This window comes from Megalobrama amblycephala, linkage group LG7 (assembly GCF_018812025.1).
Source record: "Megalobrama amblycephala isolate DHTTF-2021 linkage group LG7, ASM1881202v1, whole genome shotgun sequence".
Taxonomy (NCBI): domain Eukaryota; kingdom Metazoa; phylum Chordata; class Actinopteri; order Cypriniformes; family Xenocyprididae; genus Megalobrama; species Megalobrama amblycephala.
The window spans coordinates 10749926-10777557 of NC_063050.1; the positions used below are offsets into that span (position 1 = coordinate 10749926).

Here is a 27632-nt window from a genome sequence, read left to right on the forward strand (position 1 = left end):
TAAGTCCATCAGCCTGGTTTTATTATATTCTTGTATACTCAATTTACACAGCAGTGGCCTTTCAAGCCTAATGTATGCAAGTCAATAAATGGCATAAATGCAACAACTGTCCTAGTGTGTCTGCTCTTGATTAACTGCATTGATGAAATTCTATAAATCGTGTTTGACCACAAGCATATAAAGCATCCGATTAAAAAGGAGCAACATTTAAACCAATTAAATATTAAACTGAAAATGCTCATGAGCGATGAAAACAAATTAAGTATCAAGGAGGATGTGTGACAATTAAGCACAGTTCAGAACAAAAATCATAATCACCTTTACTATGCGCATACAAGAAACATGACATTTTGATTTTTGTACAACAAAATTAAAGGCATAATTTTCCTAAAAATGAAAATTATCCCATGATTTTCTCACCCTCATACCATCCTAGATGTATATGACTATTTTCTTTCAGGTGAACATAATTGGAGTTATATTAAAAAATATCCTGGCTCTTCCAGGATTTATAATGGTAGTGAATAGCACTCATGATTTTGAAGCCCAAAAGAAGTGCATCCATCCATCATAAAAGTAATCCACATGGTTCCAGGAACTTAGAGTGGAAGCGCAATCTCTGACCCGACATATGACATAGGGCTGTGCAAAAAACTCATTTTAGACTTCTAATTCGTGAATAGTGTGTATAAAAATTAATGGTTCAAAAGCTGGTGACTTGAAATCTGAACAATAAAAAAGGACTAAATTCAATGATCTAAGTGGTCATAAAAAAAGGTCACACCTATGGTGTACATTTTAGGACATCCTCAGACTTCAGTCATACAACAAAAAGGCGTCATGCCTCAGACTAAAAGGCTACAGTCATTGGACAAAACGGCATTGCAGTGACCCTTCACAAAGATCAAGTCCACTGAGGTTAATCTTCTAACTCCTGACTGCTTTTCCAGACAAAATGGCGGATTCGGCATTATGATTGGTTAGATCGCTTGTCAATCAAACTCCCGGCGAAGTCATTTCAGCAATCCAGTCTAGTCAGGTCTTGTTTATATTGTACTTAATACAATATATTATTTTAAAGCCTTATTGTTGTTTGACTATGTATAGGTCTGAGGATGTCCTAAAATGTACACCATACACACCTTTGCTGTTCACTGTCAAAATTGACCAAAATAAACACATATACTCTTACACAGAGTGAGAGAGTGAAATTAATCACTTCAAATATTTAAAACTAAAATTCCCCCTAAAAAACACAATTTTATTTTTACTTCAGGGAAATCATTTAAAAATAAAATAGTTACACTTTTACTGTTCATATTAGACTGTTCGTGAGCAGAGAAGATTATGTGCCCTTGCTTCATGATATCAACTCAGTGTTTGCAGATGTATTGTTTTATTGCATGGTGTCTGTTCCTGTAAAAGTTGATGAATTCAGATCTGTCAGGAAATCAAGCCAGCCTTACTCTATATATACTTCAGCACTGGGATCCACAATCTATAGGGACAAATACAGAAGGGTTTAAACATTTGACAGTCTAACAGTACTGCCTTTAATGTTCAGAGGATCTTCATGTAAATCAGTTTTTACTGGATCATAGAAACTCCTGAATCTAAAACGTCTCGGTTACGTATGTAACCCTCGTTCCCTGAAGGAGGGAACGGAGACGTACGTCAGTAGTGACCGACGAATTGGGATATCGCTTAGAGAGCCCTATCATCTTCGTGTAAACTAAAACAAGCCAATGGAATTGGCGTGCGATATTTGCATAATGCGCACCGCCCCCGACAGGATATAAATAGGAAGCGGATGCAATCGCACTCTGTTTTTCGCTGAGGAGACAACTGGTGTCCGCGCTACAGCGAGGGTACAGAAACTGTGGCGACGGGACGTACGTCTCCGTTCCCTCCTTCAGGGAACGAGGGTTACATACGTAACCGAGACGTTCCCTTTCAGTCGGTCACGTTCGACGTACGTCAGTAGTGACCGACGAATTGGGATCCCAACTAAAGCGCCACAGTTACGAAACCCCTTCCAGTGCCCAGCGCAAGCTCAGCCGCCCATAGCACCGGCTGGCGGTGAAGGGGGCGAGCTTACACCGAGAGAGTCTACTGCTGTCTAACCAATACCCACTAAGTAAACTAGACCACACTGGGGAAGCGAACCCGTAAGGGACGCTGCGGAGACCACTACCTACCCAATGGGGGAGGAGTTTACGTGGGAAATACACACATGGACTGGCCCGGGGGGCAGTACGCATATGGAGTCCCTGGGATGGCTCCACCTGGTAGGGGGAGACTCATCTGACAGGTGACAGCAGAGCTGGCTCTGCTAAGGGAAAGACACGGACTCGGCCCGTAGGGAGTTTTAAACCGTGGAAAATACACATATGGGACCGCTCACGTAGAGGGGTCACGGCATATGGGCCCCAGCCAACAGACAGCATCAGCGACGGATGTAGGCCTGGCATCAGACACTCCGCAATGTCCGAGCCGAAGGGGGAGGCGGAGGAGCTCGACAGGGTTCGCCAAGCGGGGAACACGACTGGAGAGAAGTATGCACGTATCCGGCCAGTGGCGGGAATGGCATTGCAAGCCGACACTTAGAGTGGGTACAACACGTCTACCGACTAGTGGATGCGAGTACACGTGAAGATACCGGCTCTACACGTAGGCTATAAAACCTAGCGAACGTGTTGGGTGTCGCCCAGCCCGCAGCTCTACAAATATCTGTCAGCGAGGCGCCATGAGCCAGCGCCCAGGAAGAGGCCACCCCTCTGGTGGAGTGGGCTCTCAACCCGAGCGGGCAAGGCACGCCCTGGGAATCATACGCCAAGGCGATGGCATCCACTATCCAGTGGGCCATCCTCTGCTTGGAGACAGCCTTTCCCTTCTGCTGGCCTCCGTAACAGATGAAGAGCTGATCTGAGGTCCTGAAGCTTCGCGTTCTATCCACGTAAACGCGCAGAGCGCGGACGGGACAGAGCAAAGCTAGGGCTGGGTCTGCCTCCTCCGAGGGCAGCGCTTGCAGGTTCACTACCTGATCTCTGAAGGGAGTGGTAGGAACCTTGGGCACATATCCAGGCCGGGGTCTCAGGATGACGTGAGAATCACCGGGCCTGAATTCTAGGCACGTTTCGTCGACCGAAAATGCATGCAGATCCCCTACCCTCTTCAGGGAAGCCAATGCAACCAGAAGAACCGCCTTAAGAGACATAAGTTTCAGGTCGACTGATTGCAAAGGTTCAAAGGGATGACCCCGGAGAGCTGTGAGAACCAGGGTCAAATCCCAAGAGGGTACGGAGGAAGGGCGAGGAGGATTGAGTCTCCTGGCCCCCCTCAGGAATCTGACGATCAGATCGTGTCTCCCCAGGGACTTACCCTCAACTGCATGGTGATGTGCGGCAATAGCGGCAACATACACCTTGAGGGTGGAGGGAGACAGCCTTCGCTCCAACCCATCTTGCAGAAAGGAAAGCACGGATCCGACCGAACATGATCGGGGGTCCTCTCGGCGAGAGGCGCACCATTCGACGAACAGGTTCCACTTCAACGCATAGAGATTCCTAGTGGAAGGAGCTCTAGCGGAAGTGATGGTGTCTACAACCGCTTGCGGGAGATCACTCAGAACCTCCGCATCCCGTCCAGGGACCACACGTGGAGGTTCCACAGATCGGGACGCGGGTGCCACAGGGTGCCCCGTCTCTGAGTCAGGGGGTCCTTCCTCAGAGGAATCGGCCAGGGAGATGCTGTCGCGAGGAGAATGAGGTCTGAGAACCAGGTCCGAGTGGGCCAGTACGGAGCCACTAACAGAACCTGCTCCCCGTCCTCCCTGACCTTGCACATGAGTTGTGCGAGAAGGCTCACTGGGGGAGACGCATGTTTGCGCAGACCCGGGGGCCAGCTGTGTGCCAGGGCATCCGTGCCGAGCGTGCCGCCGGTCAGGGAATAAAACCACTGGCAGAGGGCAGTTTCCGGGGAGGCAAACAGGACTACCTGGGCCTCGCCGAAACGCTGCCAAATCAGCTGGACCGCCTGGGGGTGGAGCCGCCACTCGCCCGCAAGTAGATGCTGCCGTGACAGCTCGTCGGCTGCACGGTTGAGCACACCTGAGACACGAGTGGCCCGAAGGGACCTCAGAACCTTCTGACTCCACAACAAGAGATGGCGGGCGAGTTGCGACATGCGACGGAAGCGTAGACCACCTTGACGGTTGGTGTACGCAACTGCCGCAGTGCTTTGTGAGCGGACTAGAACGTGCTTGCCTGACAACAGCTTCTTGAAGCGGGCCAGCGCAAGACGAACCGCTAGCAACCCGAGGCAATTGGTATGCCAATGCAGCTGAGGCCCCGTCCAAAGACCTGTCACTGCATGCCCGTAGTACGTGGCTCCCCATCCCGTGGCAGAGACATCTGTGGAGACCACAGCGTGCCTGGACACTCGTTCGAGGGGTACTCCGGCCCGCAGGAACGAAGGGTCCAACCACCGGACAAGGGTGCGACGGCAGCTCGGTGTCGCGGGGACACGGAGCGTGCCGCACTGCCACGCCCATCTCGGGACCCGGCCGCGGAGCCAGTGTTGAAGCGGTCTCATATGAAGCAATCCGAGCAGCGTTACCGTGGCTGCAGATGCCATATGCCCCAGGAGCCTCTGAAAATCTTTCAGTGGAGCCGCTGTCCTGCGCTTGAGCGAGCTCAGGCAGTTCAACACCGACTGGACGCGCGCCTCGGTGAGACGCGCAGTCCGTGCGACCGAGTCTAGCTCGAGACCGAGACAAGAGATCCTCTACCCGGGGGCGAGTTTGCTCTTGTCCCAGTTGACCTGAAGACCCAACCGGCTGGGAGCTACAACCATGTCGGGTAGGACTTTGTACTGACATGCCCGACCCTCGAACGCAGACCGACCTAGGAAGGGTCTGTGTCGAGGCAGAATCGAGACATGAAAGTACGCGTCCTTCAGGTCCATTGCTGTAAACCAATCCTGTGGACGGTCCAGGATTGGCCGTAGCCCACCGCCCTTTTTTGGTACAATGAAGTAGGGGCTGTAAAACCCCGACTTCATATCGGCTGGAGGGACCGGCTTGATTGTATCCTTCGCCAGGAGGACAGCAATCTCCACCCGGAGAACAGGTGCACTGTCCAACGACACCGGAGTGAAGTGGACAGCCCTGAAGACCGGGGGACGCCGGGCGAACTGAATCGCATAGCCGAGTCTGATAGTACGAATGAGCCAACTGGACAGGCTGGGGAGCGTGATCCACGCTTCCAGACACTGAGCCAGCGGGACCAAAGGCACCACAGACGCACCGGGGGTGGGGCAGCAAGGCAGAGAGGGACCCGACCCGGACGGCCTGGGGGCGGCCCGGAGTGGGGTCGGACTGGAGTTTGAGGAAACTGCTCTTTTTGTGAAAAAGTGGGTACCGCTGGACTCCGGAGAGCCAGCGGCGGTGGACAGACAAACACAAATTCCCCCCGGCCCTCCTCCGGGGGTGGGAGAGATGGTGGAAAACTCTCCCGAAGAGCAAGATCCTTCCCCTCCAGGTTGCCCGTCTCAGTGCCGTGTCTTGCTCTTGCGTTTACCACCGGGCTTAGCGGAGACGGGCTGGGCACCACGCCCGCGACCGGCACCCTGCTGTCTGGCTGGTGTAGGCTGCTGCTTTGCCGTCTTAGCAGGGGCGGAGGACGATGCAGGCGGGCGCCCTCGGCGACGAGCGGGCTGAGGCTGAGCCACGGGCGGCTGGGTGGAGGCAGCAGCGGACCGCCGTGGCATGACGTGACTGATAGCCTCAGCCTGCTTCTGTGCAGCGGAGAACTGTTGGGCGAAGCTCTCCACCGCGTCGCCGAATAGGCCGACCGGGGACACGGGGGAATTTAGGAACCGCTGCTTGTCGGCATCCCGCATGTCCGCGAGGGTCAGCCAGAGGTGGCGCTGCTGGACTACCAAGGTAGACATCGCGTGACCAACAGCGCGTGCTGTCACCTTCGTTGCCCGGAGGGCAAGGTCAGTGGCAGCGCGCAGCTCCCCCAGCAGCTGTTGGTCAGGACCTTCCTGGGGCATCTCCGACAGCGCCTTTGCTTGGTGAACCTGCAAGAGGGCCATCGCGTGCAGGGCGGAGGCAGCCTGCCCACAGGAACTGTAAGCTTTCTCAGTCAGACCGGCTGAGAACTTACAGGCCCGGGACGGGAGACGCGGCTCACCACGCCAGCCAGTGGCTGTTGGACACAACTACATCGCAACAGACCGCTCGACTGGCGGGATCCTCGCGTACCCCCTGGCTACCCCGCCGTCCAGGGAGGTGAAGGCGGACGGGGGCCAGGCCTGGTACGGGCACTATACGGTGTCTGCCAAGACCTGGTCACCTCATCATGCACCTCCGGGAAGAAAGGCATTGGGGCGGGACGCTGGGGCTGCCCAGCGCGACCCCCCCCAAGTACCAATCATCCAGCCGAGATGGGCCGGGACAGGGTGGAGGGTTCCACTCGAGCCCGACGCACAAGGCTGCCCGAGAGAGCACAGCCGAGAGTTCGGGACCCGACTCGGCCACCGCTACCGTCCCGGAGGGCGGCAGCGCGTCCGGATCTTCCTCCCCCGAATTCTCAAACTCGCCTTCCGACGCAGCGACCGACATCTGATCCTCCGCCGGCGCACCAAAGGTAACGGCTGGACAGTCCGAAGAGGGCCCAGCGGAAACCAACGGGCGAAAGATGGGTTGCAGTGCTGGCGAGGGGGCAGGGGCCCGAGGAGCGTTTCCGCTCGGCGGGGGAGCCCCGACCGTTATCCTCAGGCCGCCCTCCCTATACAGCGCCGTACCGTCCTTCCAGTTCCCAGGGCCGGAAAAAACGGTCGTACGCGGCATAGGAGAGGGGACTCCCGCTTCCTGAGACTTCAGGAAGGAGAGCCTCGACCTCAGCACTGCGATGGTCATGTTCCCGCAATGGGAACATGAACCATCCACAAAAGCTGCCTCAGCGTGCTGAACGCCCAAACACGAGATGCAGCGATTGTGCCCATCAGCAGGGACCAGGGAACGACCGCACCCAGTAACGCACAGACGAAATGACATACTGTCAGGGTTCGTCTGTAAAGCTCTTTTAGAAGGGGAAGTCAACTCACTCGTGCTGAAGCACCCAGGGAGCGACGCGATGTGCCAGGTACACCACTCCCTGACACACCGAGGAACCGGCCCAAATCGCTCACACACACACTCTTTGTGTTGCTGTGAAAACAGCAGTTTTAGAGCTTATAGCTCAGCTCCTCGGACACTCGCGACCTCGCTGAACGTGCCCTCTTCACCAGCACTGAAGCTCGCTGTAACCCTCTTCTTGAGGCAATGTTTTAATTCAAAAAACAAACGAAGAAAGGAGTCTTCAAACAGGACACCAGTAAATGGCTCCGAAGCGAAAGACAGAGTGCGATTGCATCCGCTTCCTATTTATATCCTGTCGGGGGCGGTGCGCATTATGCAAATATCGCACGCCAATTCCATTGGCTTGTTTTAGTTTACACGAAGATGATAGGGCTCTCTAAGCGATATCCCAATTCGTCGGTCACTACTGACGTACGTCGAACGTGACCGACTGAAAGGGAACTGAAGAATCAGGTGTCTGGACATGAGACATATGTGTCTTACACTCTTAAAATCTCTGCATGACTCAAAACAGCTGAATATATAATTGTGATCATCTCACCTGAGAAAATCTTACAGCAGATCTTTTCATCCTTTTTGTATGACTGTCAAAAGAAAGATGAATAAACAGCACATTTAAAGAGTTTCATATGCTTATATTAACTTAGCTTTTTAACTGGATGGAACCATGATTCACATAGATGAAGACATTCAGGAATTTTAAAGACACTTTACCATGTGTGTTTACAACAATGTTGTTTAAAATGTTAATTTTTACTAGCTCACACAAACCCCTTCCCTTATGGAAACAAAATATATTTCCACATATTTATGATCAATATATTATCTGGTTTGAATACATTGAAAAATGTATGAAACAATCTATTGTGGGTTAGCAAAATTACTGAATATTTAAACAGTACAAATGTGGTAAACAGGTATAGTTTGCTTAATGTAACACTACATTTACACTGCAGTTCAATTTTGTAAAGGACGTCTTACCAAATATACAAAACAATGAGAGCAGCAGATGCTCCACAGAGTCCAACACCAACACCAAAACCAATACCAAACGCTGCAGACCACGAGACAGATCTTTCTGCTGAAATAGACAAAAACACACATCAGCTGTTTATCAGGACTGAACAACAAAATATACTGACAAAATAAATGTGTGAGCAGGTGTATGTGAAGAATATGATTCATAAAACGCACACATGACGTTTAAAGTCACATTATCAGAGTATTTCTCTCCATGTTTATTTCTGGATCTGCACTTGTATTCTCCACTGTCATCAGAGCTGATCTTTGAGATGTTGTAGATTCTTCCAGATCCTACAAACGTTCCTCCTTTAAACCAGCTGAAGTTCAGAGCAGGAGGGTTTGAATCACTGCTGCAGATCAGAGTCACTGAATCTCCCTCCCAAATCTGACCAGACTGACATATGGACACAGAAACTTTCCTGGAAGGGTCTAAAACACACATTTAAATTCCCAATAAATCTTAGATTATGAATTTGGATTTGTGAACAATGTGCAGATTATCATTAACTCACACATGACGTTTAAAGTCACAGCATCAGAGTCTTTCTCTCCATGTTTATTGATGGATCTGCACTTGTATTCTCCACTGTCATCAGAGCTGATCTTTGAGATGCTGTAGATTCTTCCAGATCCTACAAACGTTCCTCCTTTAAACCAGCTGATTTCTGCAGGAGGGTTTGAATCACTGCTGCACATCAGAGTCACTGAATCTCCTGACACTATTTCACCAGATGGACTGATGGACACTGAGACGCTCCTGGGTGGGTCTAAATCAGATAAAAGGAACTGTATGATCATGTATTTAGAATTTTTATTTACTTATCTGTTTGTTACCACAGTTACTGAACCATCATTAACTCACACATGACGTTTAAAGTCACAACATCAGAGTATTTCTCTCCATGTTCATTGATGGATCTGCACTTGTATTCTCCACTGTCATCAGAGCTGATCTTTGAGATGCTGTAGATTCTTCCAGATCCTACAAACGTTCTTCCTTTAAACCAGCTGATTTCTGCAGGAGGGTTTGAATCACTGCTGCAGATCAGAGTCACTGAATCTCCTGACACTATTTCACCAGATGGACTGATGGACACTGAAACGCTCTTTGGAGGATCTAAATCAGACAAAAATTTAATCATCTCATCTAAACAAAATTTCCATTTTTTTTAACGAATACATACGTGTGACATTGAGCTGAACAGCAGGAGAGATGTGATTGTGTCCGTGTACAGCACAGCTATATCTGCCTGCATCCTCTCTTCTGACTGACTGCAGCAGGAGTTCATTGTTTCTGTCTCTTCTCTCAGTTAATGGCTGTGAGTTTCTGTACCAGATGAATGTTGCTCTGTCAGTCAGAGTGCAGCTGCTTTTACATGTCAGACGGACTGAATCTCCCTCTGTCACTCTCTCAGGAGACTCCACCTGAAGATCTGAACACAACACACACATTATATCTAGTGCTGCTGTCATACACTGATTATTACTCAACATAATGCACAGAAGAAGAGAGAAACCTCATGAGAGTCACCTGTGACAGTAAGAGTCACTCCTGGTTCACCAATCCATTTGTCTGTATCAGTGATGAATCTGAAATAGTACTCGTGTGAATCCTTCAGTGTCACATGACTCAGTCTGATGGTGCAGTTCTGCTGTTTATCTCCCAGATACTGAAGCCTCTGACTGTATTCAGGGTCCTCAGACAGATCTGGAGGCTCTACACCCCTTATAAAGTCTTTGGTCCAGAACACTTTCTTGATCTGATGTTCAGTAGGGTATGTATAATTGCAGTTCATTATCACTGATGAGTCCTTTAGTGCACAGATGTGTGAAGGACTGTAACTCACGCCCCAATCAGCACTAGAAACCCCTGAAACATAAAAAGAATGAAGATGTTGTTTTGTCAGATACACTGGGACATGGAAACTCTTGGAATGTCTTTAAGGCAACAAAATCAACTCATTGTTACAAAAAGGGGAGAACTAGCATTTCGAACACTAAAAATTTATTTCTAAATAATATTCCTGATTTGTCTCAACTTATCAGCATATCTGATAGCTCAGAAAAACAATGTTGCAACAGAATGACTCTGTCCTTTGTGGCACATTAGACATGGTTGCTCCTTTACACTTACAGAAAATTAAGGAAAAACAGTCTTGACACTGTGGAAAACAAAACACGCGGTATTTCACATTGTGTGGAATGATATTATTTCTACATACAGAAAGACCTTAACAGCTGCTAGATCTACTTATTTTCTGACTGTTTTAGAAGAAAGCAAACACAACCCAAGGTATTTATTTGATACAGTGGTTGAATTCATGAAAAATAAAGCATCAACAAGTGCAGACATTTCCCAAAATAAAATTATAACCACACACATCACACAGCAAAAGTATTTTTGGGCAATACCAGCAACACTCAAAAGGTTAGCTACACACAGCAAAACCCCCAGCGTTAATGTAACCCTCAGGGGCCTGAGGTTTTTTGGGGCCCTGGAAAAGTTTTGACATGCCCTGACATTTGTGCTTTTTTCAGTTGTTCATAAACATATTAATGGAAAAAGTGTCATTACACTGTATTCAGCACAAACTAGGCTACAATAATATGTGAGGAACATGTATGTACATGTTTGTGTTTTTGAAGGAATAACGTTTATGCATGGTTATTGAAAAAACAAAAAACTTAAGTCACTGAAATAAAGCCAAAAATATATATATTAAATTTGTGTTCACAAGACTTCTGGTTATTGGAGGTTGTAGACTAGAGTTTTTGCTTCAAAATGCCTGCCTGCTTGTTCATATAAAACAATAGAGAGATTAAAATTTTCTAAAACATCTTTGGTCAAGAAACACAGTATGCGTGGAGGCGTGAATCATCATGAATAATGGGTCATTTACACCTGAGAAGACAAAAGAATCGCATAAAGAGCTCTAATGACCTGCATAAATAATGAGCTCTTTCAGACAGGTAGGCTGTGAAAAAATCATGTCTCAGCTCATCATGGTGTAAATCAAACATACAGAAAAAACGTCTCGGGTTACGAGTGTAACCCCTGTTCCCTGAGTAAGGGAACGAGACGCTATGTCGGATGACGTGATGGGAACCTTCTGTCTTTTGTGTTCGTGAAGCACCTCTGTATCCAACCAATGAAAAGACGTGACGTCAGAGGCGGGTGACGTCACGGATCAGGAAGCTATAAAGCACACCTGAACACAAAGCACGCCAGCTTCTGTAAAATGTCTGAAGCAAGCGCACCAGGTATGCAGGAGATACGGCCACGCGACGTAGCGTCTCGTTCCCTTACTCAGGGAACAGGGGTTACACTCGTAACCCGAGACTTTCCCTTTCGTGGGAACTATCGACGCTACGTCGGATGACGTGATGGGAACGCAATCCCAACTACGCCGTGTCTCTGAGTGCCTGGCTGCTATCTTGTAGCACCCTGGCCCCCGGAGTGATGTTAAGGTGAAGATTGTAAAATCTGATAAAAGTGTGCTGGGATGACCATCCAGCCACACCACAGATGTCGTCCATAGAGACACCAGATAGGAGAGCTCTGGACGCGGCCATACCTCTCGTGGAGTGAGCACGCACCATCAGAGGACACGGGCACCCCACCGTCTCATACGCAAGTGAGATGGCCTCGACCACCCACTTGCTCTTCCGCTGTTTAGATGCTGGGCCCCCCCTCTTAGGGGACCCGTAACATACAAACAATTGTTCTGTTTTCCTCCACAGGGCAGCTCTGTGGACATAAGCATCTAATGCTCTTACAGGGCAAAGCAGATTCTTCCTTTCCTGATCCAAACTCGCAAAAGGAGGCGGGCAGAAAGCCTCCAGTACAATGGGACCTGGGACCCTCGTTGGAACCTTTGGAACATAGCCAGGCCTGGTATGCAAAAAGGCTTTCACCATACCTGGCGCAAACTCAAGACAAGATGGAGCGACTGACAGCGCTTGTAAATCACCAGTCATGTCCGGTTGCAGAGAGTGAGCGCGTGTCAAGGACGCTGAACTCCTAAAACACTTAAATTTCTTAAGTTCTTAAGTTCCTAAGATTCCTAAGTTTCTTATGATTAAAAACTATTGATATAAAGGAATTTCAGTCAAGTAAAGACGAGGAAAGGATTACTGGATGCCGAGGAAAAAAGCACAGGAGGTTATCTCCAACCCTCAGGTTACTTTACCTGTTCCAGCTGGGAGTGAAATGGAAAGCGACGCTGCGCAGGTGAATAAAGCTGAATTAGCTGCCTTGATCCGTGTAATAATAAAAGAAGAAATAAATGAGGCGATGAATAAATTACAACCTCAGTTTGATGTACTAAAACTTGGACTGAAGGATTGTAATGAAAAACTTGTTGACGTGGAGTCGGGTTTGTCGGGTATGCATGACAGAATGGATGAAGCGGAGCGTGTTTGTAAAGCTCTCCAGAAAGAAAATAAAGAACTGAGAGAGAAAAATGAAAAGCTGGAGAGTTATAGCCGAAGATTTAACCTACGAGTATTCGGCCTCGACAAGGATATGGAAAAAGGAAAACCCACCAAATTCATGGAGTCCCTCTTCAGTGAGATATTTAAAGATAAATTGTCTTATAAACTTGAAGTGGAAATGGCGCACAGAGTGGGGCCAGTTATAAAACACGGTTCGAGACCGATGATCGTCAGGATGCAGAGGTATGCGGCGAAAGAGGCTATTTTACAAATAGCAAGGCAAGAAAAAGTACTACATTTCAAAGGGATGAAGGTTAAAATCTTTCCGCATTTAACAGCAGAAGTGTCCAAGAGAAGAGCGCAGTTTAAAGATCTGAGAATGAAACTACATCAAGCAGGAGTAAAACACGGTTTGATTTATCCGGCGACATTGATCGTAACATTTAATGGAGACACAAAATATTTCCAAGATCACAAGTCGGGAGAAATCTACTACCATCAAATGATTGGACCGACACTGTCTGGAAACCAAGTAGACAAATGATTGAATTTTGCACAGAAACGAGTGCATCAGATGTAGGTATGATGAATCGAACTGAATTGTGAACTGCCTGATGTGGTATATACATACAACTTGAGGAGCTGGGAATTGATTTATGGACACAAATTTGAGGATATAATTACTGATTCCATAACATTATATATTATATTGATTTATCTATTATGAAAGGTTAAATTTGGGAATTCGAGGAAACCAATTTATTTAAATATAAAGACAGTGGAAACTAAAATACAACTGTGCATGTTTATTAAGGAGTGTTAATGTTTTGCCTAATTTGTATTAAGTATCAGATAAAACATTCTACAACTTATAGTAAGAAATTATATATAGTATGTATTAATTAGGCTGAGAATTATATTATGGAAGTCAAGTGGAGTTCAGCTCACTTATTGCAACCTTGACAATTGGTGGCAATGCAAAATTGTTTGTCTGAATTTGTGTGTGAATGTGTATATGTGGGTTATTGTATATGGTGGGTTAATTTAGTTGTTTTTTGTAGATTGTTTTGCTCCAATATAGAATCTAATAGTATGAAGCCAAAGAAATATGATCTCTAACATGTTACATAAACTACCAAAGAAGGGTATTAAACTTGCCCATATTAATATATGCAGTCTTAGAAATAAAGTGAGTTATTTAACAGAAATACTGCAATCAAATAACTTGCACATATTAGCAGTATCTGAAACTCATGTTGATTCTACATTTGACGATGCAACTTTAATGATTGATGGATATAGAATTTTTAGGAATGATAGGAATATATATGGAGGAGGAGTGGCAATCTATATTCAACATCATATACCTGTCCAAGTGATGCCAGATTTAATGTATTCTGGTATTGAAATAATTTGGTTAAAAGTTAGTCTGAAATATCTTAAGCCATTACTCATGTTGTTATAGACCTCCAAATGCTAATAGTGAATATTTAGATAAAATATGTGATATGTTAGATCATGCTAATAGTATGAATATGGAAACTTATTTAATGGGTGACTTTAATATAGATTGGAATTCTTCTGACTGTCCTAAGAAAATTAAATTAATGAGCATAGCAATAGCATGTGGATTATCACAGGTAATTAACAAACCGACTAGAATATGTTTGAAAAATGATGGTACTCGATCTGTTTCCTGTATTGACCACATGTTTATAAATAGACTACAAGTTTGCTCAAATTGTGTATCAGTGCCAGTTGGTTTTAGTGACCACAATCTTATTGCAATTGTAAGGAAAACAAAAGTTCCCAAATCAGGTCCAAAAGTAATAATGAAAAGGTCATTTAGAAGATTTAATCAATTACAATATGAAGATGATGTTAAAAACACAAATTGGTCAGAGGTAATTCTACAGAAAGATCCAGAGAAGGCATTTCAGATTTTTGATAAAACCTTAATGACTATTGTAGAAAACTATGCACCAATAAAAAAGTTTACTGTTCGAAATGTTAACACTCCGTGGTTGGATCAAGAATTAAAAGATTTTATGAAAGAGAGAGATTTAGCTAAACAAGCAGCAATTATATCCAAATTTAAATCGGACTGGCAAGTATATCGTAAACTTAGAAATTTTGTAACTAAGGTAAATAAGAAGAAAAATAAATTGTACTATACTAAGAAAATTATAGAAACAAAACACGATAGTAAACAATTATGGAATACACTAAATAATATATTAAGAGGTAATAATAAATCAACTCCAGCTTATTTAGAATATGAAGGTGAATTTTTTACTAAATCAAGTGATTTAGCAAATCATCTTAATGATTATTTCATAAATAAAATAAATCAACTTAAAAATACTACACAGCCATACAAGACAGATTTATCAAACATATTAATAAATAAAATGATGGAAGGTAAAACATGTAGTTTTAAATTTAAGAGTGTCAGTGGTTCTAAAGTGGAATTGCTTCTGATGAATTGTAAAAACAAACCACCTGGCGTTGATTTCTTTGATCATAAGTTGCTGAAGCCAATAGTCTCAATCATTGCTCCCATTATTGCTCGTATAATTAATTTGTGTTTTACGAATAATATATGTCTACATGCATGGAAAATATGTAAAGTTGTGCCAATACCGAAAAATAAGAAAATGCCTTTCTCTGGGCCAAACAGTAGACCAATAAGTTTATTACCAATTCTCGGTAAAATAATGGAAAGAATTGTTTATGAACAGATTCAGTCTTATTTTACGAATAATGACTTAATTACAACTTTTCAGCATGCATATAGAGGAAAACACTCAACAGCCACTGCTTTGACTCAGATGGTTGATGACTGGTATAAGGATATGGATGAGAAGAAAATAATAGGTGTTGTAATGCTTGATTTCACTGCAGCATTTGATATAATTGACCACGACTTACTGTTAAAGAAACTGGAATACTATGGTTTTTCACGAACTGCATTATTATGGATGGAAAGTTATTTGTCAGACAGAAGACAATTGGTTTACTTTAATGGAAGTTTTTCAAAGGTAAGGGTCGTGGAACAGGGCGTGCCTCAGGGAAGTTGCCTTGGGCCGCTCCTCTACACAATCTTTACCAATGATCTTCCAACTGTTTTAGATAAAGCAAGCATCTCAATGTTTGCTGATGATTCAACTGTATATTTAGCAGGAACTGATATTGGTGATTTAAATACAAAACTACAAAGAGAACTACAGTTAGTGGTGAACTGGATAAGGAATAACAAATTGATTCTCAATGTATCTAAAACTACCAGTTTTGTGGTTGGAACTCCTTTTTCTTTATTTTCCAAACCGAAGCTTGAACTTAGTATAGAGCAAAATTCAGTTGAGCAAAAAGAAGAGGCCAAACTATTGGGAGTGATGATTGATAGTAGATTGTGTTGGGATAAACATGTTCAGAAATTGTTAACTAAAATGGGCAATACTTTGGCTGTTATTAAAAGATGTGCAAAATATTTTACACCACAGATTGTTAAACAAGTACTTTATGCATTGTTTTTTTCACACCTTGATTACTGCTCTGTGGTTTGGTCCAATACTTCATCAACTAATATAAAAAAACTACAAGTTATTCAGAATAAAGCTGCACGTCTGGCTCTCTCATGTGGGTTTAGATCAAATGTTGACAAAATGCATGAAAGCCTCTCATGGTTTAAAGTAAAAAATAGATTGATGTATTCACTAATGGTATTTTTATATAATGTTATAACAAACAAAACACCTTTTATTCTATATGAAAAACTGTCCTTTAGTACAGATATACATCATTATCTAACGAGGCAGGCAGTAGGATGTAGTTTTATTTTACCTATAGTAAAAACCAAATCTATTCAACGTTCAGTAAGGTATAGAGCAATGTGTGAATGGAACTCTCTTCCAAATACTATTAAACAACAAAACACTCTGTATGGTTTCAAAAAATCACTTAAGAAATATTATTTTCAAAGAAACATATACAGTTAATATATACTTAATTTAAAGAGATATTGTTATAGGGTTCTTAGTTACATTATTTTTGATATAGATCTATTCGGAGCGATGTGTTTTTTTTTTTTTTTTTTTTTACTTTTTATTGTATAATATGTTGTTCCAATGTAATGTAATGTTTTGTACATATGGTGTGTATGGTGTATATCATAAGTTGTATTGTCACATGGTAGATTATAGGACCCCAGGAAGAATAGCTTTTAGCTTATGCTGAAGCTAATGGGGATCCAAATAAAACAAACAAACAAAACCGATTCTCTTCAGGGAAGAGACAGCCAGAAGAAAGATGGTTTTGAGTGTCAAGAACTTATCTGACACCTCCTCTATCGGCTCGAAGGGAGCCTCAGCCAGCCCTTGGAGCACAATAGCGAGGTCCCAGGTCGGGGTCTTCGTGCGCACCACGAAGTCTCAACCTGAGTGCACCATGGAGGAAGCGTACTACTAGGGGGTCTCGACCCAGCGAGGAGCCCCCTACAGGGATATGATGAGCCGAAATAGCGGCCACATATACTTTCAGCGTGGAAGGGGTTAAACCTTCCGAGAACTTTTCCTGAAGGAACTGAAGCACGTCAGAGACAGAAGAATGGACCGGGTCCAAATTATGCTGTTCACACCACATAGAGAACAGTTTCCATTTATATAAGTACAACTTCCTCGTGGAGGGAGCTCTGGAGTGAAGGATGGTCTCCACAACCTCGGTTGAGAGACCAGTTCCTATGAGCCTTGCCCCCTCAGGGGCCAGGCCCACAGTTTCCACATTTCTGGGCGGGGATGGAGAATCGTGCCGCCCGCTTGAGACAGGAGATCCTGCCTGAGAGGAAGCTCTAAGGGAGAGCCGTGAAGTAGAGACATTATGTCCGAAAACCTTACTCTGGTCGGCCAGTAAGGGGCCACCAATATTAGGTCGACCTCCTCCTGGCGAACCTTCTCCAGAACTCCCGGGAGCATTGAGACTGGGGGGAACGCGTACAGACGCAGCCTCGGCCACGTCTGTAGCATGGCATCCAGCCCTAGAGGTGCTGGGTGCTGAAGTGAGTACCACAGAGGGCACTGAGCTGACTCCTCTGTGGCAAATAGATCGACTTGAGCTCAACCGAAAGTTTTCCATATCAACTCCACCACCTCGGTGTGGAGTTTCCATTCCCCCGGTCTCGCGCCCTGCCTCGACAGGGCGTCCGCTCCCACATTCAACCGCCCAGGGATGTAAGCTGCTCTCAGCGAGAGGAAACCCCCCTGATGGTTGATGTACGAGACCACCGCAGTATTGTCCGTACGGACCAACACATGATGATCTCTCAGGTCTGGGAGGAAGTGTTTTAATGCAAGAAACACCGCCATCATCTCCAGCCGATTTATGTGCCAGGAGCGCTGATGGTCCTCCCAGAGGCCCTGAGCCGAGCGACCACTCATGATCGCTCCCCAGCCCGTGAGGGAAGCATCTGTCGTAAGCATTACACGACGACCAGAAGTCCCCAGCACGGGTCCCTGGGTTAGGAACCAAGGCTTCTTCCACATGACCAGAGCACGAAGGCATCGCCGCGTGACTTTGATCATGCAAAAAGGATTTCCCCTCGGGGAATACCCCTTGGTCCTGAGCCACCACTGTAAGGGTCTCATGTGCATTGAGGCCAAAAGTAATAACGTTGGACGCAGCTGCCATCAGACCCAACAGTCTCTGAAACTGTTTTACAGTGAGTGACTGGCCTAATTTCACCCCCTTCACGGCCCCGAGAATGGAACTCACACGAGCAGGGGACAACTGCGCCTGCATCGTGGTGGAATCCCAGATTACACCTAGGTAATTTGCAACCTGACTCGGGACCAGCACACTCTTTTTGGCGTTGAGCCTCAGCCCAAGCCGCTTCATGTGCGACAGAACATCTTGATGTTGAACTGACAGTTGTTCTGTTTGAGCTAGTATCAACCAATCGTCGATATAGTTCAGCACGCGGATGCCCTGGAGTCTCAGCGGAGCCAGTGCTGCATCCACGCACTTCGTGAACGTGCGGGGTGAGAGGGATAGGCCGAACGGAAGAACCCTGTATTGCTTCGCCCCCGAAAGCAAACCTGAGGAACTTCCTGTGAGAAGGATGGATGGATACATGGAAGTATGCGTCTTTCAGATCTATCGCTACAAACCAGTCCTCGGACCTGATCTGAGGGATGATCTGTCTGAGTGTAAGCATTTTGAACTTCAGCTTTCTTACAGATCGATTTAGTACACGTAAATCTATGATCGGACGCAACCCTCCATCCTTCTTTGGAACAATGAAGTAGCGGCTGTAAAAGCCCGACATTTTGCTGGGAGGGGGAACCCTTTCTATAGCCCCTTTTTGCAAAAGCGTCATAACCTCTTGTTCCATCACCAGAGACTGCTCTGGGGGTACCACTGTGGAAAGCACCCCCCTGAACTTGGGCGGACGAGAACCGAACTGAATTCTGTAACCCTGTTCTATCATGAGCAGCACCCACTTCGAAATGTTTGGGAGACTTTTCCATTCTTCCAAATATTCTACTAAGGGAACCAGCCTCTCGAGACTGGTCTCTGGTGTTTTTTGAGCACTTGGCTCGTCTATCTGACGTGGCGCACCGGCAGAAAAACGAACCATGCGCTGACTGACCCTCCTCGGAGGGTCGGCGGAAACCGCTGTGTCCTGACGCACACTGGGTGACAGGGTTGACAATACGGTCCCCTGAGGGCACCAGGAAGGACCCGATATCCGGATCCTCCCGGAGGGGGCTGCCCTCAAGAGATCCTGCGCTATGGATGTCAGGATCTCTTCTTTGAAGCCTTCCGGGAGATAATGACAGTCCTCAGATCTATCCTACCCCCGGAAGGCTTCGCCTGTGCCGCCCGACCCGGTCTAGGATCTACGTGGGGGAGTGCGGGAGGCGACACTGGCCTTCTGTTGCGCCCTGTGGGCCGAGGAGCTGGCTGTCGGCCGAGGCTGCTCCCGCGCAGCAGCCTCGGGGGGATGAGAGCGGCGGGGAATGATCTTAGAGAATGCCGCTGTCTGTTTCCGTGTCTCCTGAAACCTGTCGACGACAGATGACATAGCATCGCCGAACAGGCCATCAGGAGACAGCGGCGCGTCCATGAGTAAGTTTTTGTCTTTTTCTTTAATGTCTGAAAGATTGAGCCAAAGGTGTCTCTCCGTGGCCACCAGGGCTGCCATAGAGCGGCCGATGGATTTGGCCGTCTCCTTGGTGGCCCGGAGAGCTAGATCTGTTGCTTTTCTAATCTCATGCAACGCTTCAAAGGACGCTTCCCCGCTCTCATCAATCTCCCCTAGCAGGTCGGCTTGATATGCCTGCAAGATCGACATTGTATGAAGGCATGCAGCCGCCTGACCTGCCGCCGAATAAGCCTTGCCCACCAAGCTGGAAGTTGTCTTTAGGGGCTTGGTGGGCAGCGTCGGGGTCTTGTGGGACGATGCAGATTCGGGCGAGAGATGGCTCGCAAGCGTCTCCTCGACCCGAGGCATCGCCCCATAACCATGACGTTTCAGTCCAACTATATTGCTGTACAGCGATGTTTGTGGGCTGTGCAGTCTATACTGGACTGGTCTCTTCCACGACCTCGACACCTCGGTGTGGAGGTCGGGAAAAAACGGAAGACCCCGACGCTGAGGTAGTGACCGAACCGGGAGAAACCTCTCATCTAGCTTACTTTTGGTTTTATTTTCAGCTTTTTCTGCGGGCCAGTCAATATTCAGCTTTTCTACTGCCCTGGTCACTACCTCTAATAGCTCCTCGTATGCAGGGGATGAGGATGGCGGTTCCTCCTCGACACTCTCCACATCAACCTCCTCGGAGGAAGATATGTTGAGCACCGGTGCCTCTCTTCGGGGGGAAGAAACCGCTACGCGTGCTTCCGCCACCAAAGGAGAGACACTGGGTCTAGCGGGTAAGGGAAGCGATAGGGCAGCGCCCGTCTCTTCCCCCTCCGCTAGATCCATTTGTGAACCCCACGAGTGCAGCCTTCCCTGTGCCTCGGCAGCAGCGGGACCAGACCCTCGGGGAACACTCACCTCGGCGCTCTCCTCGAAGAGCGCCCGGCGAGATCGCAGCACTCTGAGGGTGAGCCGTTCGCAGTGTACACAGACGGCTCCCTCGAGAGCCGCCTGTGCATGCTCAACCCCCAGGCATTTCACACACATGTCGTGTGTATCTCCTGTCACTATGTAGCGTGGACAAGGAGGAGTACACTTTTTAAACTGCTGCTGCTTTTCCGCCATAATGCTTTTGTCTTATTTTTGTGCTTTGAAACTCTTGTCCTCGGACGAAGAGATCACTGTGTGAATATATACTGTAAAATTATTACTTAAAAGCTTCAGTAAAAAGATATGTTTTAAGTAAATTCTTAAAACAATCAAAAGACGGAGCATTCCTAATAGGAAAAGGCAGAGAATTCCACAACCTGGGAGCAATACAAGAGAAAGACCTCCCATCCATAGTTTTGAGTTTACAACGAGGCTGGCACAGAGTAAGAGAACCAGCGGAGCGGAGAGACCGAGGATGGCGTGGGCACTGTCACCAGATTACAAATGTAATCGGGGGCCATTCCATGGACTGCTTTATAAGTTAAGATAAGAACTTTAAAACCAATACGTGACTCAACTGGTAACCAGTGTAATTTAGAAAGCACAGGAGTAATATGACTGCGGGATGATGTGTGAGTTAAAACATGAGCAGCTGAATTTTGCACATATTGCAGTCTCTTAATAGTACTTGCAGGTAACCCTGCAAAAAGAGAATTGCAGTAATCAAGCCTGGAAGTTATAAAGGCGTAGTTAAAAAGCTACTTTAGTAACATTCTTAAAATGGGTGTTAAAGGTCAGCTGCGCATTAAAACTCACACCTAAGTTCCGCACCTGTACAGAAGGGAGAATCTGGCAATCATGTACTGTAAGTTTAAGATTATTGCATCTATTTAGAGCAGTTGGAGTGCCAACCAAAAGAACTTCAGTTTTTGCGCAGTTTAACTGTAGGAAGTTCTGTTTCATCCAGACCTGTATTTCCAGTAGGCAATCAGTTAAAATTGAGAGTGCTGATGTAACATCAGGTTGAGTGCTAATGTAAATCTGGGTATCATCTGCATAGCAATGATAGCCCAGTCCATACTTTTGAATAATCTGCCCAAGAGGCAACATATAGATGCTAAAAAGAGTAGGACCCAGTACCGACCCCTGAGGGACGCCCTGCCGCAATGGAACAGTCTGAGATCTGTTTAGACCAGAATAAACAAATTGAGTACGTTCTGAAAGATATGATTCAAACCACTTTAAAGCCAAACCAGAGAGACCAATCCACTTATGTAACCTGTCCAGCAGTATAGCGTGGCAGATGGTATCAAATGCCGCACTGAGATCTAATAGGACCAAAATGCCACAAGCCCCAGAGTCTGCTGCAACCAGGAGATCATTCATTACTCTCAAAAGGGCAGTCTCCATACTATGTCCAGCCCTAAACCCTGACTGAAAAGGTTCTAGTAATCTGTTCGCAGAGAAGTGATTTTGTAGCTGACCAACTACCACCCGTTCAAGAACCTTGGCAACAAATGGCAAGTTTGAGATAGGCCTATAATTAGACATGTCGGTAGTATCACTCCCAGATTTTTTAAGAACTGGTTTGACTGCTGCTACTTTAAGTGCTGGGGGAACAATCCCTAAAGTAAGTGAAGTGTTAACAATCACATTAATATGAGGAACAATAGCTGGCAAGCACTTTTTCAAAACTGTAGTTGGAAGCGGATCAAGTAAGGAAAATGAAGAATTCATTGACAAAACCAATTTTGAAATAATGTCAGAACTAACAGCAGTAAAACTTGAAAGCAAAGGAGGGGAAATAAGAGGATGTAGATCTAATAGCTCAGCTGAAGTAGAGACAGATGCAATAGTATTATAAATGTTCTCAATTTTACACAAGAAATACTTAAGAAAATCATTGCATTGCTCTGTGGAGAGGTGATTAACCCTAGTAATTGGTTGGGTTAGATTATTAATTGTATTAAACAATACTCGTGGATTAGAAGCCCCACTACTAATGATTGTTGAATAAAACTCCATTTTTGTAATTTTTAGAGAGTTGTGATATTCCATCTGATGTTGATCATACATAAGCTTGTGAACTGTTAAGCTAGATTTCCTATACTGTCGCTCCAACTGCCTCCCAGCTGCCTTAAGCTTACGTACCTCAGGCGTATACCATGGAGAAGGCCTCTTAAAAGAGACAACACGTTTCTTCACAGGGGCAAACTCATCCAGAATAGATGAGAAGACAGCATTATATTGGTCAATGCAAGTCACAACTAGTAGTTCACCAATAGTATGTATAAAAGCATCTAGGTCAATGTCTCTAATTTTTCTAAAGCAGATTACATGCTCCTTGGTTTTTTGCGGAGAAGGAGGAAACACAGTAAAAGTAATAAGTTTGTGATCACTTATACATGATACATCAGTACACTCAAGCTGGTCAATAGTCACACCTGTAGCACAAACCAGATCTAATATATGACCATACTTATGTGTTGGAAAGTTGACATATTGAGTGAGATTAAAACACTCTAATGTTTCCATAAAACAAACAGTATTATTACAATTTTGATTGTCCATATGAATATTAAAATCACCAGTTAGAACAATAGCTGAACAATTTGCGCTGACAAGTGTCAAAAGCTCACTAAGTTCCGAGAAAAATGCAGGGTTGCGTTTCGGAGGGCGGTAGATATTTAAGACAAGAATTGGTGAATTCAATTTGAATGCCAAACATTCAAATGAAGAAAAGCAAGGCAATGTAACTTCAGTGACAGAGACATCAGATCTATAAATAACAGCAAGACCGCCACCTTTACCAGTGATTCGTGGTTGATCAATATAAGTATAGCCTGGTAAGACACACATATTGAGATTCAAATAGTCATTTGGCTGATGCCACGTTTCACAGAGACAAAGAAAATCCAAATTCTTGTCCACAATAATGTCACAGATAGAAGCCAATTTATTGTTTATAGAGCGAGTGTTCAAGTGCGCAAACCTGATTTCCTCAAGACGGACACCTCCATTCAGGGCAGTAGATTTATGAGGATAGGAGAGATTAGCGGAACAAACTCCACGGGCCGTTTTGTGGCGGCGATCCGAGCGCCTCACCGTCCAAACTGCATTTACTCCAGTACCACCTGTATGAAGACTCCGGCGGGATCCCCGATGAACATATTTGGGTCGGCGGAGAAGATGCAGTGATCGCAACGTTTGCAAAACACAGGTAGAAGGAGGTAGACAGTGCTGAAAGTTTAACAGTTCAGCTGGAAGGTATTTTACCATAGTAAAGTCCAGGTGTTCGAGATATTTCTTGCCGTGAGCTCCAATTAAAATTACAATAAAAAATATAACTGAAAAACATTGAAACAGCATGTTGCCAACAGGTTAATCCAGGTGAGCTGGGAGTCAGATCTGATCGCACAAGGTTCAGTAAATCATAGTCGCCATTTCAGTCCAAACAATAAAAACAGCTAATCATGCAATCGATTGTTTGACAAAGTCTATTTCTATGTCAATTTCTATTTCTGGTAGAGAAGCGGCAACCACAACGCGCCAGCGTCCTCTCACACCGGAAGCTCTATTACAATTTAAAATAATGGTATTCTATTATATTCTTTAAAATGTAATGTATTTCTGTAATGCAAAGTGTCTGAACAGTTATGTTACCTCTATGGCATTTCATATAGGCTTTTAGCTTAAAAGCATGCACATTTGGAGAAATATTGATGGATTGTCATATGTTTGTCAATTTTCTATACAGAGGAGTAATATTTATTCAATATTTATTGTCTTCACTATGAACGCTGGATACTGTTTTCAATTCATACTTGCAGCCGGAGGGCGCTCTGTACACCTTTAGTCCACAAATCCATATAAAGAAGAAGAAGAACCAGGAACTAACTGCATGTCTTCTAAAGCTCACTAACCATGGCTTTAACATCCAGATAAACACTTTTCAAGACAATAAATACACGATTGAGACGATGTATGCATGTATTGACTGAATTTGCGTCTGAATAGCGCTGGCTCCGTGGGCGTGGCCGCATTAGCGGATAATGAGCTGAATCACCGGCATCTGACATGGCTCTCTTTTCATACAGATTACATAAACACAGAATTTTTGTTTTCGATTTGACTTACACGATTTAAAACCTGACATTTCAACGTTTTTTTAGACCGAAGTCTCATTTTTTTTGTGATTAGTATTCACTAAGTTACAGTTCATTTTCTGAGAACTATCAGATTGGACTTCGTTCAGAGGGAGACGAGAGATCACGCTTCAGGTTAGTTTTCTTTATTTTGCAAAAAGCACAACATTTTGTTTTTACTCTGAGTGTACACAAATAAAAGAAGATATTCCACAGATTAAAATGGTGTATAACTCTTAATTGTATGTGCAACATTGACGGAGTATTTTGAGTCTCTTTCACACTGGTTAGAAAAAAACCGCGGTGGTCACGCCGCCGACCCCAGAGTGTTAACTCTCCTCAGAGTTTGAGTCCACACTAAAGAGTGTTAAATGAGATAATTATGTGATTGAGTCATGATTGATTATTAGTGAAGACACCTGATGTTAACAAGTACAGTCACTGTATGTTCGCCATTATGGTGATCAGCATGGGTGACATTTGACTCTCGAGGTAGAGGGTTTTTTTTTTGCAAGTACAAAACGTTTTTTGTACCTGCATGAGAAAATTATTCACAGAAATTTTAAGCAAACAAGTTTAAGTTTGCTTGTTGTTTATTTACTCATTTATTTAATAATTTATTATCACAGGAAATGACATGGACAATATGTGAATCAGTGTCCATCATTTTGCGAGCAACTGATGATAAAGAAAAATGCAGCGTCGCAATATTGAAAATATTTCCATTTTAAACCATGAAGGCGAGCCACATGGTATCACACCAACAATGTGCAAACTTTGCGTGAGAGTTATGCGGGTGAAGAAGTATCAAACTCCAGTCAATTAGGCTTATTCACTACAGAAACTGAAAGTAAAAACAGACTGAGCTTTTGGCATCTGACGCTGCAATAACGCCGCATATTCTCTTAGAGACGATGTGAGATGAATCTAATTTATTTTCTTAATATTTCTCTTGTGGCCCATAGTGAGAAAAAAAATAGTATGTTTCGTGAGTCGAGAAGTATTTCGTGTTAAACAAGTTGTTCTTTAAATGAGGAGTAAGCTAACTAATATTTTATTGTCCTCGCAGCACGTCGGTTATGCAGTGATGCCCCCCTCTAATGTCGCCCATGGTGATCAGTGTTTATTATAGCCTGGCTCATGATCCTTGCATTTTAAACATTAGATTTTGGCCAGCTGCTATAACTGAGTTATAACAGTCAGACAAGCCAAGAGAAAATGTGATCAGGTGTTGTTGGTTTTGTTTTGGCATAATCGTGTTCACTGTTGTGCTGATGATACTTAGCTCTATATTTTTTGTCATATCATTGATCATTGCTTTCCTCTTTATAACTGTGAGATTCTAGAAACATCTTGTGCCCTGTCTCTTTTCATGTGATCTTTCTCTGTGCACCCTAAAAGGATTCAGGCCTCACGTCACAGTTATAAGTGAACTTATAATCCTTATATGTACTTCAGTTACTGAACTGTTAGTTTCACTTCTTATTTTCTAATTATATAATGTAACCCTGGACAATGAACTGTGTGCCATGATTGAACTGCACTTTATGTGTCTGTCTAGTCATTGGTACCCAGGTATACCTGTGCTAGATCGCTCAACCTGAAAAGATTTTCTCAAAATACTTGATCTCCAAATTATTTTATCTAACAATAACTGTACTGCTGATTTGAAACAATATCTGTGCTGTATAAAGCGCTATAAATGAAGGTGAAGATTCTGAAGCATTTCAACAAGAGCTGAGGTTGATACTGCACAAATAAAGAAAAAATTTGAAAAACAATATAAATATTATTTTGATCAGTGAATGAAGTGTTGCTGTAACATCAGTGACTTACCATGAATCATGAGCAGAAACATCAGAGGAAGAGCAGGAGCCATTCTGACCAACATCATGATAGCAACACCTACAACAACCAGTCAGTTACAATACCTTCAATTAATATAATGCAAACGTTTACCTATAAGTCTAAACAAGGGTTATATCATACTTTTTTAAACAATGTAATTTTCTATGGCCCGCTTATACTATTAATAAACTGTATGTGCCCAAAACAGTTAAACATTTCTTGACCATTTTTCATCCCTCTTTGACAGTGCACAGCGTCACTGATATGTAAATAATGAATATTAGAATTATTTATGACCAGGGTATCATGAAAAATATACACGAGTAAAAAACAAACAAACAAACAAAAATCAAAACAAACAAATGCAAATGTACAGACTTAATTAGACTATACATTAGAATATTTACTAATGTAACTGCTAAACATTTAAAACAAATCAAGCAAGAACAAAAAAAAAAAGAAATTACTTAACCAATGTTTTAAATAAGTAATGTGACTGAATGAACTAAAAACAGAGAAATTTGAAATTGTTTACCGTGTTTCAGTGAGTCACTCTTCAATCAGAAATGTATGAAATGATGAAAACAGACCAGGAGGAAGTAGGAAGAGGAAGCATGAGTAGAGGGTGTTGCTGATTTGCTGTACAGGTTTGAGTCCACACTCAAGAATGTTAAAATTAACACTAAAACATTGTTAATGAGATAATTAATTGATCAATTGAGTAATGATTGAACATTAGTGAAGACAACTGGTGATAACGAGCATAATCACCGTAGGAAAGAGTCACCATTATGGTGATACGTGTTTGTTTTAGTTGTTTTAGCATGCATAAAGCTTGCCACAGCGCACCGGCAGAAGTAATGATTTTAATAAATGATAAACTAGTGTTTTCTGTATTTTTCGGCTAAAGTGATGAAGTTGATGATGCTGACTCGTCATCTCCGCACTAGTGGACACACCTTTTTTTCTT

The 27632-nt window shown here is 44.4% G+C and overlaps 2 protein-coding genes across 2 annotated transcripts in view; both read right to left on the reverse strand.

Moving 5' to 3' along the window:
* Positions 1 to 27279, reverse strand: LOC125271220 (B-cell receptor CD22-like). Its single transcript, XM_048195241.1, has 10 exons — positions 27198 to 27279; positions 26651 to 26719; positions 9702 to 10040; positions 9355 to 9603; positions 9033 to 9287; positions 8683 to 8937; positions 8342 to 8599; positions 8129 to 8228; positions 7689 to 7731; positions 1 to 1498 (listed from the first exon to the last, which is right to left on the reverse strand). Exons 2-10 carry the CDS (start codon positions 26706 to 26708, stop codon positions 1463 to 1465), a joined length of 1593 nt encoding a protein of 530 aa, XP_048051198.1. The 5' UTR covers positions 26709 to 26719; positions 27198 to 27279; the 3' UTR covers positions 1 to 1462.
* LOC125271231 (B-cell receptor CD22-like) overlaps positions 1 to 27632 on the reverse strand; it is a 210943-nt gene that overhangs the window by 99359 nt on the left and 83952 nt on the right. The window lies entirely within an intron of this gene.

Bases quoted from the DNA above. Each gene is read 5' to 3' on its own strand.
- LOC125271220 (XM_048195241.1), bottom strand. From the start codon at position 26,708: ATGATGTTGGTCAGAATGGCTCCTGCTCTTCCTCTGATGTTTCTGCTC. The intron at 9,288-9,354 runs GTATGTATTCGT...TGTCTGATTTAG, and splicing joins TGTTCAGCTCAATGTCACAC to ATCCTCCAAAGAGCGTTTCA. The intron at 8,938-9,032 runs GTGAGTTAATGA...TATCTGATTTAG, and splicing joins TGTGACTTTAAACGTCATGT to ACCCACCCAGGAGCGTCTCA.